At 44.8% G+C, this 18,707-nt stretch overlaps 1 protein-coding gene across 2 annotated transcripts in view; it reads left to right on the forward strand.

Moving 5' to 3' along the window:
• Positions 1-18,707, forward strand: part of LOC137324688 (son of sevenless homolog 1) — a 246,303-nt gene that overhangs the window by 121,196 nt on the left and 106,400 nt on the right. For both annotated transcript variants that reach the window (XM_067989282.1, XM_067989283.1), the window contains exons 2-3: positions 3,690-3,815; positions 8,878-9,009. In XM_067989282.1, the coding sequence (XP_067845383.1) occupies positions 3,690-3,815; positions 8,878-9,009 (258 nt within the window). The remainder of the gene's footprint in view (positions 1-3,689; positions 3,816-8,877; positions 9,010-18,707) is intronic.

The following is an 18,707-nucleotide window of genomic DNA, read 5'->3' on the forward strand; positions in this document are numbered from 1 at the left end:
ATAGATGCCACACATACTCGATGAATGGTGTTCAAATTGGTACGAATGAAGCTGAGAGATCTAGGAGCCTTAGTAGACTGGATGCTTAACATGTCCAACCAATACAGAGCATCAATCAGCAAAGCCAGCAGAATATTCAACTACATAATCAAAACAGTAGAATATAAGACCGGGCAAGTTGTGATCAAACTGTACATCGATCTGGTCATACTTTGCCTTGAATACTGCGTGCAGTTCTGGTTGTCGAGACATAAGGAAGATATTCAAGGGCTGGAGGCAGTGCGAAGAAGAGCCATGAGGCCGATCTCTAGTGCATGACTTTAGCTGAGAGCCAGGAACCCAACCCAATCGCAACTCAATTTAAGGTGAGTATTTGTGCTTCTGGGTTTCCCGCGTGCCAGGCAGCCAGATTGACAGGCTGGTTCCCTGTCGGAAGGGAAAGAAGCGGTGAATCAGTGAGGGAGGCGGGAGGGAGAGAGAGAGATCGTGGGCCCTGGACCAAATTAGAAGAAGGAGGGGGAGGTGGATGACATTGGGTGGGCCTTGAAGATCGGTGGGGTCCACCATCGAGGGAGGGGGTGTCCAGCATCGGAGGATCGGAGGTCCAGCATCGGGTGGTGATGGGGGTGGGGGGGATGGGGTCCAGCATCGGAAGATTGGGGGGGTGTCCAGCAACAGTTCGGGGTGGGGTAGGGTCCAGCATCGGAAGATCGGGGGGTCCAGCATCGGTTGGGGAGGGGGTCTGGTTGGCTGATCGCTGGGTCATGTTGCGCAGGTGAGTTTGTTTGGCCTTTTTTTTATTCGTTCATGGGATGTGGGCGTCGCTGGCGAGGCCAGCATTTATTGCCCATCCCTAATTGCCCTTGAGAAGGTGGTGGTGAGCCGCCTTCTTGAACCGCTGCAGTCCGTGTGGTGACGGTTCTCCCACTGTGCTGTTAGGAAGGGAGTTCCAGGATTTTGACCCAGTGACGATGAAGGAACGGCGATATATTTCCAAGTCGGGATGTTGTGTGACTTGGAGGGGAACGTGCAGGTGGTGTTGTTCCCATGTGCCTGCTGCTCTTGTCCTTCCAGGTGGTAGAGGTCGCGGGTTTGGGAGGTGCTGTCGAAGAAGCCTTGGCGAGTTGCTGCAGTGCATCCTGTGGATGGTACACACTGCAGCCACTGTGCGCCGTTGGTGAAGGGAGTGAATGTTTAGGGTGGTGGATGGGGCGCCAATCAAGCGGGCTGCTTTATCTTGGATGGTGTCGAGCTTCTTGAGTGTTGTTGGAGCTGCACTCATCCAAGCAAGTGGAGAGTATTCCATCACACTCCTGACTTGTGCCTTGTAGATGGTGGAAAGGCTTTGGGGAGTCAGGAGGTGAGTCACTCGCCGCAGAATACCCAGCCTCTGACCTGCTCTCGTAGCCACAGTATTTATATGGCTGGTCCAGTTAAGTTTCTGGTCAATGGTGACCTCCTCCTGCTCCTCCTGGTCTACAAGCAGTGCATTAAAGGCACTCACCTCATGGATCTGGCCCTTCCCGCCTGCTTTCACCTGACATGAGTCGGAAGCGATGGGAAACCCAATCAGGGAAGGTTAATGTTGTTTTACTTTTATAATACACAAAAAATGAAGTACCTCAACGATTTCAATGAGGTGTATTGGCCCGCCGGCTTTAAGTGGGGGCAGGACTTCCTGGTGTCTGTTGTGCTAATGGACCCAAATACACTTGGGTCAAACCCGGAAGTTGGAGCCGGGATGCGGTCCCGCTCCAAAAAGCTATTATTTTAACCTCCGACCCATTCTTAGGGGTTAAAATTACCCCCCTAGTGTTAGTGGTCTGAGTTGTGAAGAAAGACTGGAGAAACTTGGACTTTTCAATCTGGAAAGGAGTTGTCTTGAGAGGTGATCTTAGAGGTGTGTAAGATAGTTAAGGGAATTGAGAAAATAAATCTGGAATATTACTTCAAATTTAATTGGGAGAGTAGAACAAGGGGACATGGGTTCAAACTAGTAAAAGGTAAGTTTAGGACTGATAACAGGAAATTCTTCTTCTTACACAGTGATCAATGCGTGGAATAGATTTCCAGATAGGGTAGTGGATGCAAAAACATAGGAAGCATTTAAACAATCGGATGTTACATTGCGGGGTGTGTCACGTTTTGGGATTTCTGACCATGCCACTAAGGGGGTGGGGTTTTTGCTTTAATGTAACTTTAAAATACTACTATCGAGTTATACTTACCTCTCATTAGGTTAATTGACAGGATACCAGGACTGGGAAACGTAGGTAAGATTCAGATGGGGCATCTGAACCAATGTGCTGGAGATCAAGACAGTTTAACATTCTAGTGATGGTTTATACCCATTGGGGCTGCAACAACTTTTCATTTGAAGTCATCAAGGATCATTGCTAAGTTAGGCTGGTGGACTCCACTCTTGGGTGAAGTGCAATTTGACAAAAAAGCTTACGTTGAAATCAGGCAGAGAAGGGCTAAAGGACAGACTATAGAGGAGTTATACTGTTTAAGTCAAGTAAGATGACCCACTTAGAGAGGGTGCAGAAGAGATTTACTAGAATGGTAGCAGGGTTGAGGGACTTCAGTTATGTGGAGATACTGGAGAAGCTCTGGTTGTTCTCCTTAGAATTGTGAAGGTAAAGAGGAGATTTGATAGAGGTGCTCAAAATCATGAACGGTCTTGATAAAGTAAATAAGGAGAAACTGCTTGTTTCCCGTGGCAGATGCGTTGGTAACCAGAGGACACAGATTTAAGGTGATCGGCAAAAGAGCCAGAGACGACCTGAAGAAACATTTTTTTTATGCAGCGAGTTATAATGATCTGGAATGCACTGTCTGAAAGGGTGGTGGAAGCAGATTCAACAGTAACTTTCAAAAGGGAATTAGATAAATACTTGAAATGAAAAAAATTACAGGTCTATGGGGAAAGAACAAGAGAATGGGACTAATTGAATAGCTTTTTCTAAGAGCCGGCACAGGCACGATGGGCCGAATGGCCGCCTCCTGTGCTGTACTATACTATGATACTATGATTGTCTTGCATTCGTTATTTTATATTATTACATGAAGACAAGCGTTGATTGAAATAAGTGAATCTGATAATAACTGTTGCCCTGTATATTCACGTGCTGTGAAGTAAAGCAGCTTAACAATTCATATCAAACCTTGTCTCATTATGTGTTTGTTTGGTCTGCCTTCTGAGAGATTGAAAAAATACTTGTGCAAAAGATAAAAATATCCGGTTAAGGTCACAAGAGGGAACTATTATTATGCCCCGGGTTTCGCTGTCGTGCAAGTAGATGTAGATAGAAAAATAAGACACTCAGACAGCACATGATAGTGACTGATGCCACTGTACCCGAGAAGGTATCTATGGCAGACCCAAATTTGTAACGGTGAGGACTTGAGGATCTTTCTGCATGGATGAATTTAGATGAGCCAAATAGCCTTCCACATCTGTAATGATATTGTGAAAGAATTTTTGTTGCAATTAAGTTTGCAGCAAATCTAAAACATACAGCCTGAAATACTACAAAACATTGCATGTGGGGATAGTTGAGTTTTTTTTCACTATTTGAAGTATGACTTGTGTAGTATTAAAAGATTGCTATATTTTGTTTTTATTAGTGGTTGAGTTTTGTGTTTACTTTTTAATTGTTAATTGTGTTTCCATTTGCTGTTGACAGGTTCAGCAACAAGTACATCCCAAACTTGCATCTACTGAGGATGCCTTGCAGTACATTGAAGAGCTAATCCTACAGTTACTGAGCATGCTCTGTCTCGCCCAGCCTCGCAGTGTTCAAGATGTGGAGGTGAGATGAAATTGAGTTGCAAGTATATGCAAATATATACAGTATGTATTGCACGGGGGTATCCAAACCTCTGTCTTTGTAAGGCATTTAGTTGCTTATCATGGGCTACATCCATCCTGCAGTGATGAACTTGTTTGGATAGCCGTTTCACATCATTTTAATGCTTTGGCATTTTCCTCCCCCTTGCCCTTAGATCAAGCTGGTACTCCTCCCCTCCTCTTCCTTTTTCTCCCATTCCCCCAAGTTCAAGCTCGCACTCTTCTTCCCAGTATCAAGGTTCTTCTTCCTTCCAGCTTCCTGCTGGCATTATTATTTACCCACCCCCTTCAGTTTCACACTGGCACTCCTGCCTTCAGCATGACACCCAACTCTTCTTCCCACAACCCCCACACCAAGAAATAATACCAGTTGCTACCTCCTGCTGTTGCTTTAACTGATTTAACACTGCTGCATATCGTGGGTGGGAATTAACCAATATTATAAGAATTCCCACATAAAATAATTGAGTGTGGAGGTGACAAAAGCATGAATGAGAGTTTCAGTGATTGATGGGCTGAGGTACAAGTAGAAATGTTAGAGCTGAAGTAGGTGGCCTTTGTGATGGAGAAGGATATGAGGTTGGAAGCTCAGCTCAGGGTCGAACAGGATGTCGAGATTGCAAACAGCTTGGTTCTATTCGAGATGGTGACTGGGAAAGGAGTATGGAGTTGGCGGTGAGGTTATAAAGTTATTGACAAGGCCAAAGTCAATATCATCAGCATACATTTTGAAGCTGAACCCTTGGGTTTGGATGGTGCCAAGAGGCAGCATGTAGATGAGGAAGAAGAAAGGACTAAGGATAGATTGTTGGGGGACTCAGGAGATGATGGTGATGGGGTTGGGAAGAGAAGTCATGCTAAAGATGCTTTGGCTACAATTGGATTGGTGACAGGTCAGTCCCACAGAACTGAACAGTGGAGGAAAGATGTTGGATCGTGTGATTGATTGTGGTAAAGGCTGCCAAGAGGTCAAGGAGGATGAGAAGAGATAATACTATACAGTCGCAGTCACAGTATGTTGTTGACAATTTTGTTCCGGGCTGTCTAGGTGCTCTGGGAAGGGTGGAAATTTTAAACAGGGTTGCGGGAGAGATGGGCATAGATCTGGGAGGCGACAAAACATTGGTGGACTTAGCAGAGGACAGGGAGATTGGAGATGGGATGGTTGTTAGCGAGGACAGAGGGGTTTGAGGGTGGGTTTCTTGAGGGAAGGAATGATGATGGTTTTGAAAGGCAGGGGACAGTACCTGAGAAGAGGGAACCACTACAATATCAGCCAAAATGGAGGCCAGGAAGGGAAGTTGAGCAATTAGGATTTTAATGGGAATCAGTTTGAAGGAGCAGGATGTAGATTTTAGTGTTAAGATGAGCTTGGAGAAGGCGTGCGGAGAAACTGAAGAGGTGGGATGTCAGGGCTGAGACAGGGATTGAAATCACCTAGGATGATGAATTCCTTGATGCAGAGGCTGAGGGAAGAAAGAGAGGAGCATATCTTGGGGAGAAGGTTGGGGTGGGGAGGGAAGAGCAGTAGACAACAAGGATTTTGACAAAGTTGAGAGGGGTGGAACAGAGTGAGGTGCTCAAAGGAGAAAATGGTGCCAGAGAACTAGGGGAGAAAGGCCAAGGTGTGACTTGGTGATAAGGGCCACACCGCCAATGTTTTTTGTTGCCGCTAATTGCTCCTTCTGCCTTTCTCTATCTGAATGATGATTGCTCCTAAAATACATCTTCGAATGCCGAATTAACTCCCATTTAACCTTTGTGACCCTCTCATTATATATTCTTCCTGGGGATATATATGGCCTAATTTCCCTTTAGGACTTTGTTTTAGGACATTACAGTCCTCTGCACCCAGGTCACTCTCCCACTTAACTGCTAGTTTGTCTCCTTTCATTTCTGTAAATTGAAACCTTTTTAAAATGCAGCTCCATCGAGCTATTATCCCTTAATTTGCTACAGCCCCATATTCACTAAATCCAATATATTGCCTCCTCTAGTACTTTCCAGGTCTCTGAGGTGCGTATGTATTTTGTACTCAAATCATCAAAATTAAAAAGATTATTTTAATTATGTTTTGGGATCTTTTCGATCCATGCTAAACTATGAAAGTTCCATAAGATATGTCATGGTCTCTGCAGTTAGTGATTGAAATTCACAGCACTCTGATTGCTGACAATGAGGATTACATGGTATCGAAGCTCGGAGTGTAATGAGGTTTCAGAGAAGTTTTAAGACATCTACTCCAGCTATGTATTTGCAGTCATCCTGGTTCACCCCAACAAATTGGTTAATTGCTACATATATCAGTGTTTAAAATGGCTTGTTGTAAATTTAAAAAGAGACATCTGCTAGTTAAAGAATATGGTTCCTTGTACCAGAGCCAAAAATTCTTCATTAAAACTTGCTGCATCAGCATTCGATTCAAAGCCCAATTAGGCCTCTTCTTAGAGATGATGCTATAATACTGTTCAGCATCAGTCACCAATTTATTTTTAGTACACTGTTTTGGACAGGGTAGCCTGTGCTAACCCATTATCAGCCACTTGTGATTACACAGATGCTTTCAAAATAGTACCAAATTATAGCAGTCATGAGACTTTCTGTGAACGTTGCTTTTGTCTAAATTATATATTTTTTTCTCCAAATGCTGTAAGGTTGTTGTATTTTTTTGTTGAAAAAAATAAAGAGGGCTTAATATACATGCCCTAAGTAATGAGTTTGCACCATTGTCTATTTTAGTGTGCATTTACTGCCTTTTACCAATGCTACAGCTGCAGTGTAAATGCAGTCTAAATCCAAAGTTAGGGCCTAGAGGCCACATTTGATCTCTGGGATTTATCCATTTGTATGTAGGAAATTTTGCCATGTAAAGCCACTTCCCAAAAAGTTGACTTTGAGCTTGGTAGTATTTAGTAATCTATTGTTATTGGACTTAAAAGGGTTTCCCGCTTTCTCCCCCCTGCTTCTCTGTTTCTCTCTCTCCAAATTGTTCTGTGCCTCTGATTAGTGCTGCCACTATTATTTCACCAATTAGATCAAAATTATCCAGGCAGTGCAATGCAATTTTCTTGGTGCGTTAAGAGAAACCTCTCCAGGATATTAGGAACATAGGAACAGGAGTAGGCCATTTAGCCCCTCGAATCTGTTCCACCATTCATTGAGATCATGGCTGATCTGTGACCGAACTCCATATACCCGCCGTAGCCCCATATCCCTTTGGTTAACAAAAATTTATCAATCTCAGATTTAAAATTAACAATTGAGCTGGCATCAACTGCTGTTTGCGGAAGAGAGTTCCAAACTTCTACCACCCTTTGCGTGTAGAAGTGTTTCCTAACTTCACTCCTGAAAGTCCTGGCTCTAATTTTTAGGCTATGTCCTCTAGTCGTAGACTCCTCAACCAGCAGAAATAGTTTCTTTCTATCTGCCCTATCAGTTCCCCTTAATATCTTGAAAACTTCGATCAAATCACCCCTAAATCTTCCAAATTCCAGAGAATACGACCCTAGATTGTATAATCGTAATTTAGCCCTTGGGGTCCAGGGATCATTCTCGTAAATCTATACTGTACTCCCTCCAAGGCCAATATCTCCTTCCTAAGGTGCGGTGCCCAGAACTGAACTCTACTCCAGGTGTGGTCTAACCAGGGCTTTGTATAGCTGTGGCATAACTGCTACTCCCTTGTATTCTAATCCTCTAGCTATAAAGGCCAGCATTCCATTTGCCTTTTTGATTATTTCTGTACTTGCCCATGGCATTTTAATGATCTATGTACATGGACTCCTAAGTCTCTTTGGACCTCCACTGTTTCGAGCTTTTCACCATTTAGAAAGTACTCTGATCTATCCTTTTTAGGTCCAAAGTGGATGACATCACACTTGCCTACATTGAAATCCATTTGCCATAGTTTTGCCCATTCAATTAATCTATTAATATCTCTCTGTAATTTTATGCTTCCATCTACACTGCTTACAATGCTGCTTATCTTTGTGTCATCAGCAAACTTGGATATGTGGCTCTCTATCCTGTCATCGAAGTCATTAATAAATACAGTCAATAGTTGAGGCCCCAACACAGATCCCTGTGAGACACCACTGGTCACATCCTGCCAATTTAAGACCCTCACCATTATCCCTACTCTCTGTCTCCTGCTGCTCAGCCAGGTCAATAATTTGTCCTCAATTCCATCAGCTTCAACTTTAGTTAACAGTCTCTTATCGAAATGTCTTCTGAAAGTCCATATAAACAACATCTGTAGACATTCCCCTGACCACTACTTTAGTCACCTCTTCAAAAAATTCAATCAGGTTCATCAGGCATGACCTACCCTTTACAAATCCACGCTGGCTCTCTCTGATCAGCTGGAAATTTTCAAGGTGTGCAGTCACTCTATCCTTAATTATAGACTCTAGTAATTTCCCGACAACAAATGTTAGGCTATCTGGTCTATAATTCCCTGATTTCCCTCTCTCACCTTTCTTAAGTAGCAGAGCGACATGTGCAATTTTCTAATCTAAAGGAATGGACTCTTTACAGAGGAGGATGGAATAGCTGTGCCTCGTTGATGTTTGGCCAACTTTGCCCTGCTGAGAAAGGGAAAGGTCGTGGCACGAATCAAAGACAGAGATGCGCACTAAGCGAAGGGGAAAACAGAAGATGTAAATTGGAGGCAAAGGCATGGAATGAATAGGAAGAAATAATTCCTCATTGGGAAATATTTCAAATGCTGCTCCTGTCCCGTAACAATATCTGAATAATCAGAGCATCTGCTTACTCACAAATATTGAACTCAGCAATGCAAACTATAGTCATATGGACTGCTGTTTATTCAAACCAAGATATCAGGTTTCCTGGTGAAAGGGTTAAGGCCTGGGTGTGATGGGTGTTAAAAATTTACAATTCAATATTCTAAGTAAATAACTGGTGTTAAGATTGGAATATGTTAATGAATGTCAGTGTTGTGCAACTGACATTTAACTGATTTCACAGAATACAGCAGTTTTTTTAATTAACCTGTCCTTTAGGAACGTGTGCAGAAATCATTCCCACATCCAATCGACAAGTGGGCCATAGCGGATGCGCAATCTGCCATAGAAAAACGCAAACGTAGAAATCCCCTTTTGTTGCCTGTTGACAAGATTCACCCTCTTCTGAAGGTAAGTCTTGCACAATTAAATTTAGGTTCTTACCACCATTTATGTGGAGGTTAAATTTTATTAATGGATGAGGAAGACATTTACCTATGCTGCTGTTTTGTCTACAATATTTAGAGAGCAATGGCTGTAGTCATTGAATAGTCCTACCTTATTTGGCACAATAATTGGACTGTCCTGAGGCTTCAGGGTAAGTTTCTAGCCCAAGTTAGTTCCTTAGTCGGAAGTTGTCATTCTATGCCTCTATCCATCACCTCACTTTTTGGTGGTAAAACACAGATTCCACTCTGTTCACTAAGATGCTTTTGAGTAGCAGGGGGTGGGGGGGGGGGTGTGGTGGTGGGGGTTGCTGGGGGGGGGGCCTTCCCTATTGGGTATACCCAATAGGCATAGGCTTGGGTCTGCAGGAATTGTGAATCTCATCATAGTTTCTTTGGTCTCTGGGCTGCTGTCCATATGGCTGTCTATTGGGGCATAACCAGGATATATGTAGCAGTATGCCTTTGTGATTGCAGCTCCTTAAGCAGCCATTTCCCAGGAAAAGGGTAGAATTTGTGGAGCATCTGTGGAATGTGGTACACTGGATATATTATCTTAAGCTGACCCTCTCGCATTCTTCTGCAGGTGGTAGTTGTAACCTTTTTGTTTGCATACGAGTCTCCATTCTTCCTCTCCTATCTCACAAACTAAATCTCGTTCCCAGGCCCTCTTCAGATTTTCTGTTTTCTTTAGAACTGGAAAGTAAACATGAAGCAAAGGGTATAAATGTGGTCAAGAGTCTTTTGGAGAATAGAGGTACAGTGGTGGTTGGGGTAGGGGTTGGTTCGTGTCATGGTTTTGCAGCACAATTGGGACCTGGAGAAAGCGTTTATTTTGTAGGTAATGAAGGTGGAATTTGTTCACCAGTCTGTTGGAAGGGGATAATCTGGTCTCTCTCAAAGAGTTGGCCTAGCCTGGTGATGCCTTTCCTATGCCAGGTTCAGAATCTACATGTAATGAATCTTCTGTGAGTTCTCCATTGTATCAAATTGGGCAGACTTTGCAGGATTTTCAGAGTGTGTCACATTTTGGGATTTCTTGATATGTGCCATGAGTGGACCTTGGCGTAATACATGTTAAAAATGCTGATATTGAGCTAAACTTAGGTCTCATTGGGTTAAATTCACAGGACAGCAAGGGCGGGGGATGTTGATTAGACTTCAGATGGGGTGTCTGAACCAATGTGCTGAAGGCAATGAAAGGTTAACACTCTAGTAATTGTCCACACTTATTGCTGCTGTGACAACTGTTCATTTGTACTCAGTGGGGGTCATTGCTGTGTAAGGTTAGTGGTTCTGCTCTTGGGTGGGTGGGATGGTCAGTTTGACTGAAAGCCAACTGGAGGAAAAAAAAAACAGACTGCAGGGAGTGGAGGTTCTCCCCTGGGCTGAAGGCCAAAATGCAGGGCTTCAGTTTTTTATAGCCAGCAGTTGTACAGAAAGTTAGATAATTCTGGAAGTACGAGTATGGCAGTCCACCAATGTGGAAATAGCAATGCAAGTTCATTACTTTCTTTCTGTACAGAAAGCTAAGTGAAGCTCATGGAATAAGTGCATTTTAATTACAGTTGGAACTCACTGTTCAAGTGCAGTGAAATAAAGCAGCTTAAAGATTCATATCTGGCTTCGTCTCACTGAGTGTTCGCCCAGTCCACTTTCAGGAGTATTGATGAAGTACACATGCGAAAGACACAAATATTTGGTCCAGATCACAATGGGATAAGATCATAAGAAATAGGAACAGGAGTAGGCTATACGGCCCCTCGAGCCTGCTCTGCCATTCGATAAGATCATGGCTGATCTTCTACCTCAACTCCACTTTCCCGCCCTATCCCCATATCCCTTGATTCCCTTGGTGTCCAAATATCCATCGATCTCAGTCTTGAATATACTCAATGACTGAGCATCCACAGCCCTCTGGGGCAGAGAATTCCAAAGATTCACAGCCCTCTGAGTGAAGAAAATTTTCCTTATCTAGGTTCTAAATGGCCGACCTCTTATCTTGAGACTATGACCCCTAGTTCTAGACTCTCCAGCCATGGGAAGCAGCCTCTCAGCATTTGCCCTGTTAAGCCCACTAAGAATTTTATACATTTCAATGAGATCACCTCTCATTCTTCTAAACTCCAGAGAATATAGGCCCATTCTACTCAATCTCTCCTCATAGGACAACCCTCTCATCCCAGGAATCAATCTAGTGAACCTTCATTGCACTCCCACTAAGGCAAATATATCCTTCCTTAGGGAAGGAGACCAAAACTGTACACAGTACTCTAGGTGTGGTCTCACCAGAGCCCTATATAAATGCAGCAAGACCTCCTTACTCTTCTACTCCAACCCCGTTGCAATAAAGACTAACATACTATTTGCCTTCCTAATTGCTTGCTGTACCTGCATGTTAACTTTTTGTGATTCATGTAGAAGGACATCCAAATCCTTCTGACTACCAACATTTCTTAGTCTCTCACCTTTTAAAAAATATTCTGCTTTTCTATTCATCCAACCAGAGTGGATAATTTCACATTTCCCCACATTATAATCCATCTGCCATCTTCTTGCCCACTCACTGAACCAGTCTATATCCCTTTGCAGCCTCTTTGCGTCCTCCTCACAGCTTGCTTTCCCACCTGGCTTTGTATCATCAGCAAACTTGGATACATCACACTCTGTCACCTCATCTAAGTCATTGATATATATTGTAAACAGCTGAGGCCCAAGCACTTAACCTTGCAGCAACCCACTAGTTACAACCTGCCAACCTGAAAATGACCAGTTTATTCCTACTCTCTGTTTTCTGTCCATTAACCAATCCTCAATCCATGCTAATATATTTGAAGGTGTGTGCTGGGAGGGGAGGAAAATACAGAAAGTGGAATTTACCTGACACTTGCCTAGTGCTGATTTTGCCCTTGTTCTACTTTACTAGGATTTCCATGCTACATTTGTGTCGCTCTGGAAATGGGTATAATAGTAAACTTTCAATATCCAGACAATGTAGCAAAGCAATTAAAATTAATAGAATGCTAGAATATATAACCAGAACAGTAAAATATGAATATATAGAAATTATAATAAAGCTTTATATAATTATAATAAAGCTTTATAATGCATTGGTTAGACTACACTTGTTCAGTTTTGGTTGCCTCCCTGGTGCCAGGGTCATGGATGTCACTGAGCGGCTACAGGGCATTCTCAAGGGGGAGGGTGAGCAGGCAGAGGTTGTGGTCCACATTGGGACCAACGACATAGGTAGGAAGGGAGATGAGGTCCTGCATCAAGAATTTAGGGAGCTAGGTAGCAGATTAAAGAGCAGGACCTCAAAGGTTGTAATCTCTGGATTACTCCCAGTGCCACGGGCTAGTGAGTATAGAAATAGGAGGATAGAACAGATGAATGCGTGGCTAAAGAGTTGGTGCAGGAGGGAGGGTTTCAGTTTCCTGGATCACTGGGCCTGCTTCTGGGGAAGGTGGGACTTGGACAAGTCGGACGGGTTGCACCTGAACCAGAGCGGGACAAATATCCTTGCGGGGAGGTTTGCTAGCACTGTTGGGGGGGGTTTAAACTAACTTGGCAGGGGGATGGGATACAGAGTGGAGCTACAATAGGATGTCCTTCTACATGTGCAGCCAAATATTGAGAAAAAAACAAGTCAGCTTGGAAGACAGGGCAAATATGTGAGGGCAAGGCTGGATGGCATCTATTTTAATGCAAGGAGTCTTGCGAATAAGGTGGATGAACTGAAGGTGTTGATAAACACATGGGAGTATGATATTGTTGCTGTCACAGAGACATGGTTGAGGGAGGGGCAAGACTAGCAGCTCAATATTCCGGGGTACAGAATCTTCAGGCGAGACAGAGGGGGAGGTATAAGAGGAGGGGGGGTCGCAATATTAATTAAAGAATCAATTACTGCCATAAGGAGGGATGATATATTAGCAGGTTCCTCTAATGAGGCCATATGGGTGGAGCTTAAAAACAAAAAGGGGGCAAGCACTTTGATGGGAGTGTACTATAGGCCCCCAAACAGACAGGGGGAGATAGAGGAACAGGTATGTAGGCAAATCTCAGAAAATTGTGCAAATAATAGGGTAATAATAGTGGGGGATTTCAACTTCCCCAATATTAACTGGGATACTCAGAGTGTAAAAGACTTAGAGGGTACAAAATTCTTAACGTGCATCCAGGAGAGCTTTTTGAGCCAGCATGTAGAAAGTCCTACAAGAGAGGGGGCGGTACTGGACCTAATTCTAGGGAATGTGGCCGGCCAAGTGGAAGAAGTGCTAGTAGGTGAGCACTTTGGTGACAGTGACCATAATTCGGTAAGATTTAAGGTGGTCATGGAAAAGGATAGGGAGGGGCCGGAAGTAAAGGTTCTAAATTGGGGGAAGGCCGATTTTAATAGGATAAGGCAGGATCTGGCCAAAATGGACTGGGATCAGCTGCTTGTAGGAAAATCCGCATCGGAGCAATGGGAGTCTTTCAGAAGGGAGATTGAGACCATACAATGGCAACATGTTCCCGTAAAGGTCAAGGGTGGTTCCAAGAACTCCAGGGAACCTTGGATGTCAGGGGATATACGAGAATGGATTAGGAAAAAAAGGAGGGCTTTTGGCAGATACAAAAGGCTAAAGACGGAGGAAGCCCTAGAGGAGTACAAAAAGTGCAGGGGGATACTTAAAAAAGAAATTAGGAGATCAAGGAGGGGCCATGAAATAACACTGGCGAGCAAAATAAAGGAAAATCCTAAGATGTTTTATAAGTATATTAAGGGTAAGAGGATGACTAGGGAAAAAATAGGGCCCATTAGGGACAAAAATGGCAATCTGTGTGTGGAGCCGGCAGATGTAGGAGGGGTTCTAAATGAATTTTTTGCATCTGTTTTCACTATGGAGAAGGACGCTGTAGACATAGAAATACGGCAGGGGGACTGTGATATACTCGAACATATTAACATCGAGCGGGAGGAGGTATTGGCGGTTTTAGCAGGCCTAAAAATGGATAAATCCCCAGGCCCGGACGAAATGTATCCCAGGCTACTGTGTGAGGCAAAGGAGGAGATTGCGGGGGCTCTAACACATATATTCAGAACCTCTCTGGCCACAGGGGATGTGCCAGAGGACTGGAGAACCGCTAATGTAGTACCATTATTCAAGAAGGGGAGTAGGGAAAAACCGGGGAACTACAGGCCAGTGAGCCTAACATCAGTGGTAGGAAAATTATTGGAAAAAATTCTGAAGGACAAAATTAGTCTCCACTTGGAGAAGCAAGGATTAATCAGGGATAGTCAACATGGCTTTGTCAAGGGAAGATCATGTCTGACTAATTTGATTGAATTTTTTGAGTGGGTGACGCAGTGGATGTGGTATACATGGATTTCAGTAAGGCCTTCGATAAAGTCCCCCACAGGAGACTGGTCAAGAAGGTACGAGCCCATGGAATCCAGGGTGCCTTGGCACTTTGGATACAAAACTGGCTTAGTGGCAGAAGGCAGAGGGTGATGGTCGAAGGTTGTTTTTGTGACTGGAAGCCTGTGGCCAGTGGGGTACCACAGGGATCGGTGCTGGGTCCCTTGCTGTTTGTGGTCTACATTAATGACTTGGATATGAATGTAAAAGGTATGATCAGTAAGTTCGCTGATGATACAAAAATTGGTAGGGTGGTAAATAGCGAGGAGGATAGCCTCAGTCTGCAGGACGATATAGATGGGTTGGTCAGATGGGCGGAACAGTGGCAAATGGAATTTAACCCGGAAAAGTGCGAGGTGATGCACTTTGGAGGGACTAACAAGGCAAGGGAATACACAATGAATGGGAGGACCCTAGGCAAGACAGAGGGTCAGAGGGATCTTGGTGTGCAAGTTCACAGATCCCTGAAGGCGGCGGAACAGGTAGATAAGGTGGTAAAGAAGGCATATGGGATACTTGCCTTTATTAGCCGAGGCATAGAATATAAAAGCAAGGAGGTTATGATGGAGCTGTATAAAACACTGGTTAGGCCACAGCTGGAGTACTGTGTGCAGTTCTGGTCGCCACACTACAGGAAGGATGTGACCGCTTTGGAGAGGGTGCAGAGGAGATTCACCAGGATGTTACCAGGGCTGGAGCGCTTCAGCTATGAAGAGAGACTGGGAAGATTGGGTTTGTTTTCCTTGGAGCAGAGGAGGCTGAGGGGGGACATGATTGAGGTGTACAAAATTATGAGGGGCACAGATAGGATGGATACTAAGGAGCTTTTTCCCTTCATTGAGGGTTCTATAACAAGGGGACATAGATTCAAGGTAAAAGGCGGGAGGTTTAGAGGGGATTTGAGAAAGAACTTTTTCACCCAGAGGGTGGTTGGAGTCTGGAACTCACTGCCTGAAAGGGTTGTGGAGGCAGGAACCCTCACAACATTCAAGAAGCATTTGGATGAGCACTTGAAATGCCATAGCATACAAGGCTACGGACCAAATGCTGGAATATGGGATTAGAGTAGACAGGGCTTGATGGCCGGTGCGGACACGATGGGCCGAAGGGCCTCTATCCGTGCTGTATATCTCTATGACTCTATTACCCCCCAATCCCATGAGCCCTAATCTTGTGTAACAACCTCTTGAGTGGCACCTTATCGAATGCCTTTTGAAAATCCAAACATGCTACATCCACTGGTTCCCCCTTACCTACCCTGGTAATTACACCCTCAAAAAATTCTAATAGATTTGTCGAACACTATTTCCCTTTCATTAAACCGTGTTAACTCTGTCTAATCATGTTATGATTTTCTATGTGCCCTATTACTACATCCTTAATGATGGACTCCAGCACTTTCCCTACTACTGAGGTCAGGCTAACTGGCCCATATGTCCCTGTTTTCCCTCTCCCTCCTTTCTTGAATAGTGGGGTTATATTTGCTACCTTCCGATCCACGGGGATCGTTCTAGAATCTGGGGAATTCTGGAAGATCAAAACCAATGCATTCATTATCTCTGCAGCCACCTCTTTTAAAAGCCTAGGATGTAGGCCATCAGGTCCAGGGGTTTGTTGGCTTTTAGTCTCGTTAATTTCTCCAGTGCTTTTTCTTTACTAATATTAATTACTTCAAGTTCCTCTCTCTCATTAGACGCTTGGTTCCCCACTATTTCCGGCATGTTTTTGTGCCCTCTACTGTGAAGACAGATACAAAACAGTTGTTTAATGTTTCTTCCATTTCTTTATTCCCCATTATAATTTCTCCTGTCTCTGCCTCTAAGGGACCTAAGTTTACTTTTGTCATCCCTTTTACCTACTTGCAGAAGCTCTTACAACCTGTTTTTATATTACTTGCTAGTTTAATCTCATATTCTATTTTCTCCCTCTTTGTCGATTTCTTGGTCATCCTTTGCTGATTTCTAAAACCCTCCCAATCCTCAGGCTTACTACGCTTTTTGGCAACATTTTAAGCCGCTTTTAAACTAATACTATCCTTAACTTCTCTAATTAGCCATGGTTGGATCATTTTTCACGTGGAGTTTTTATTCCTCAAGGGAATGTAAATTCGTTGAGAACTATGAATTATTTGTTTAAATGTTCGCCATTGCTTATCTACCGTCATATCTTTTAATCTAATTTCCCAATCTACCTTGGCCAACTCACCCCTCACACCAACATAATTGGCTTTGTTCAAATTTAAGACCCTAATTTCAGACTTAACTATATCACTCTCAAACTCAATATGAAATTCTAACATATTGGGCATCATTTTAGCACCCGCTATCGAGTGCGTTCCTGGCGGGGGGGGGCTCCGAAAATCGGGGAATCCCGGAGCGGGACCGGAGCCCAGCTCCAACCCGCCCACTTCCGGGTTCCCCACTGACGCGCCGGCGTGCGCATGCAGCCCCCGCTGGTGGGAATCCCGCAGGCAATTAAAGCCAGCGGGATGCCACTTGAAAGTATTTTTGTTGCTCGTTCAGGTCGTTTACAGACCTGATTGAGCTGTTTTATTAGGAGGGGTGGGATTTTACACTGAACTGAGACTGTTTTCCATACTGTGGGGAAAACACTCCCAGTTCAAACTGAGGTGTTGCAGCCAGTAGCCTGTGGAAGCTGCAAAGGAGCATTCAACAGGTGGCCACTCCGTCACATTGGACAAAGTTTGGCCTCCACCACCTTCCTCCTAACAAGAAAATTCACCGACCTGGAACCGCAACCCCAGTGTGAGGACACACTTACCTACCTTGCGGACCCCCTCAGATGTACATCTTCCAGATGGGGGCCGCCGTAGCTGCAGTCATGACCTCCTCGGAGGGCGAACAGCATCACCAGCCTCGCCGTCCACCTCTGACACGTGGAGCTCCACAACAGAGTGCTGTGACACATCCACTTGCACAGCAGGAGGGAGGGCAACTGCAGAGAGAGATGCGTCGCAGAGGGCACTACCCTCGCCACAGGGTCCACAGACCGAGGCTCAGCTTCCTGGACCTCTCTGAGCAGCAGTGCACACGGAGGCTCAGAGTCACTCGACATGTAGTCATGGACATCTGCAGCCTCCTTCATGCCGAGCTGCTCCCGGCTGGCCCGAGCACCATCTTCTTACCTGTCACTGTCAAAGTCGCCACTGCCCTCAACAACTTCTTCTCCGCATCCTTCCAGGGTGCCACCGGGGACATCGCCAACGTCTCTCAGCCGCCTGCACAAAAGAGCCCTGCAAATACACCTACACCCACTCTGCAGTGACACAATGGGTGGCATCAGTTGTGGGTCTTCATAGTGATCCTCAGGAAAGGGCATTATTGCACAAACCAGACAAGATTCGCAAAGACGTGACAGTAGTGGTGCCAATATAATATGTAATGTGAGTTGGTCAGAAATTCAATATAAGTAAAAACCATGACAAACCCTCAAACACCCTTGTGCATCCCCTTCATGCTCATGACACGTTTGCCTTACGCTGCCTACTGCACATATGTGATGCATGCCCTGTGGCTGCAGCACAGGTAGTGGCAGGTTGAGTGAGGCTGACTGTGAAAGAGATGCACGAGAGGGTGAGTATGAGATAGCGCCATGAGATTGTATGAGGATTGGGTTGAGTGGTAGTGGTGGGATGAATACTGGCAAGGTGAGTAAGTGCAGATGAGATGAGGATGAGGTTTGAGTGGATATGAGGGGTGATGTGACTGAGTAGTGTTGGCATTGCAGAAGGAGGTGTGGGATGGGGGTGGTGATGTGGCAGATGGAGTGTAGGGGAATGAGTAAGTGTACTCACTTTGGCTGACCTACTGAGGTCATTGGAGCGCCTCCTGCACTGTATGCAGGTGCGTGATATGTTGGTGGTGCTCATGACCTCCTCTGCCACCTCGAGCCAGGCCTTCCTGGTGGCAGAGGCAGGCCGCTTCCTCCCGCCCGCCGGGGGAAAGATCTCTGTCCTCCCCCTCCTCCTCACCCCATCTATTGATAACCTGGAGTGAGGCATTATTAAACTGGGAGCAGCCTTCCCCCTGGGCAGCTCCATGCTGTAATTTTTCCTATTTGTTGCAGCATCTGTCAGTGGAGGACTGCCCCTTTAAATAGAGCTCCTCCAGCTGACATCTTACTGCGCATGCGCAGCCCACCCGACCCGCAGATCAGCAGTGGGGAACCCGGAAGGCAAGGTAAGTGGATCCAATTGGGCTGCGATCGCGCAGGTGGCTGACTAATTTCACCGGGCGCG

This window comes from Heptranchias perlo, chromosome 8 (assembly GCF_035084215.1).
Source record: "Heptranchias perlo isolate sHepPer1 chromosome 8, sHepPer1.hap1, whole genome shotgun sequence".
Lineage (NCBI taxonomy): Eukaryota > Metazoa > Chordata > Chondrichthyes > Hexanchiformes > Hexanchidae > Heptranchias > Heptranchias perlo.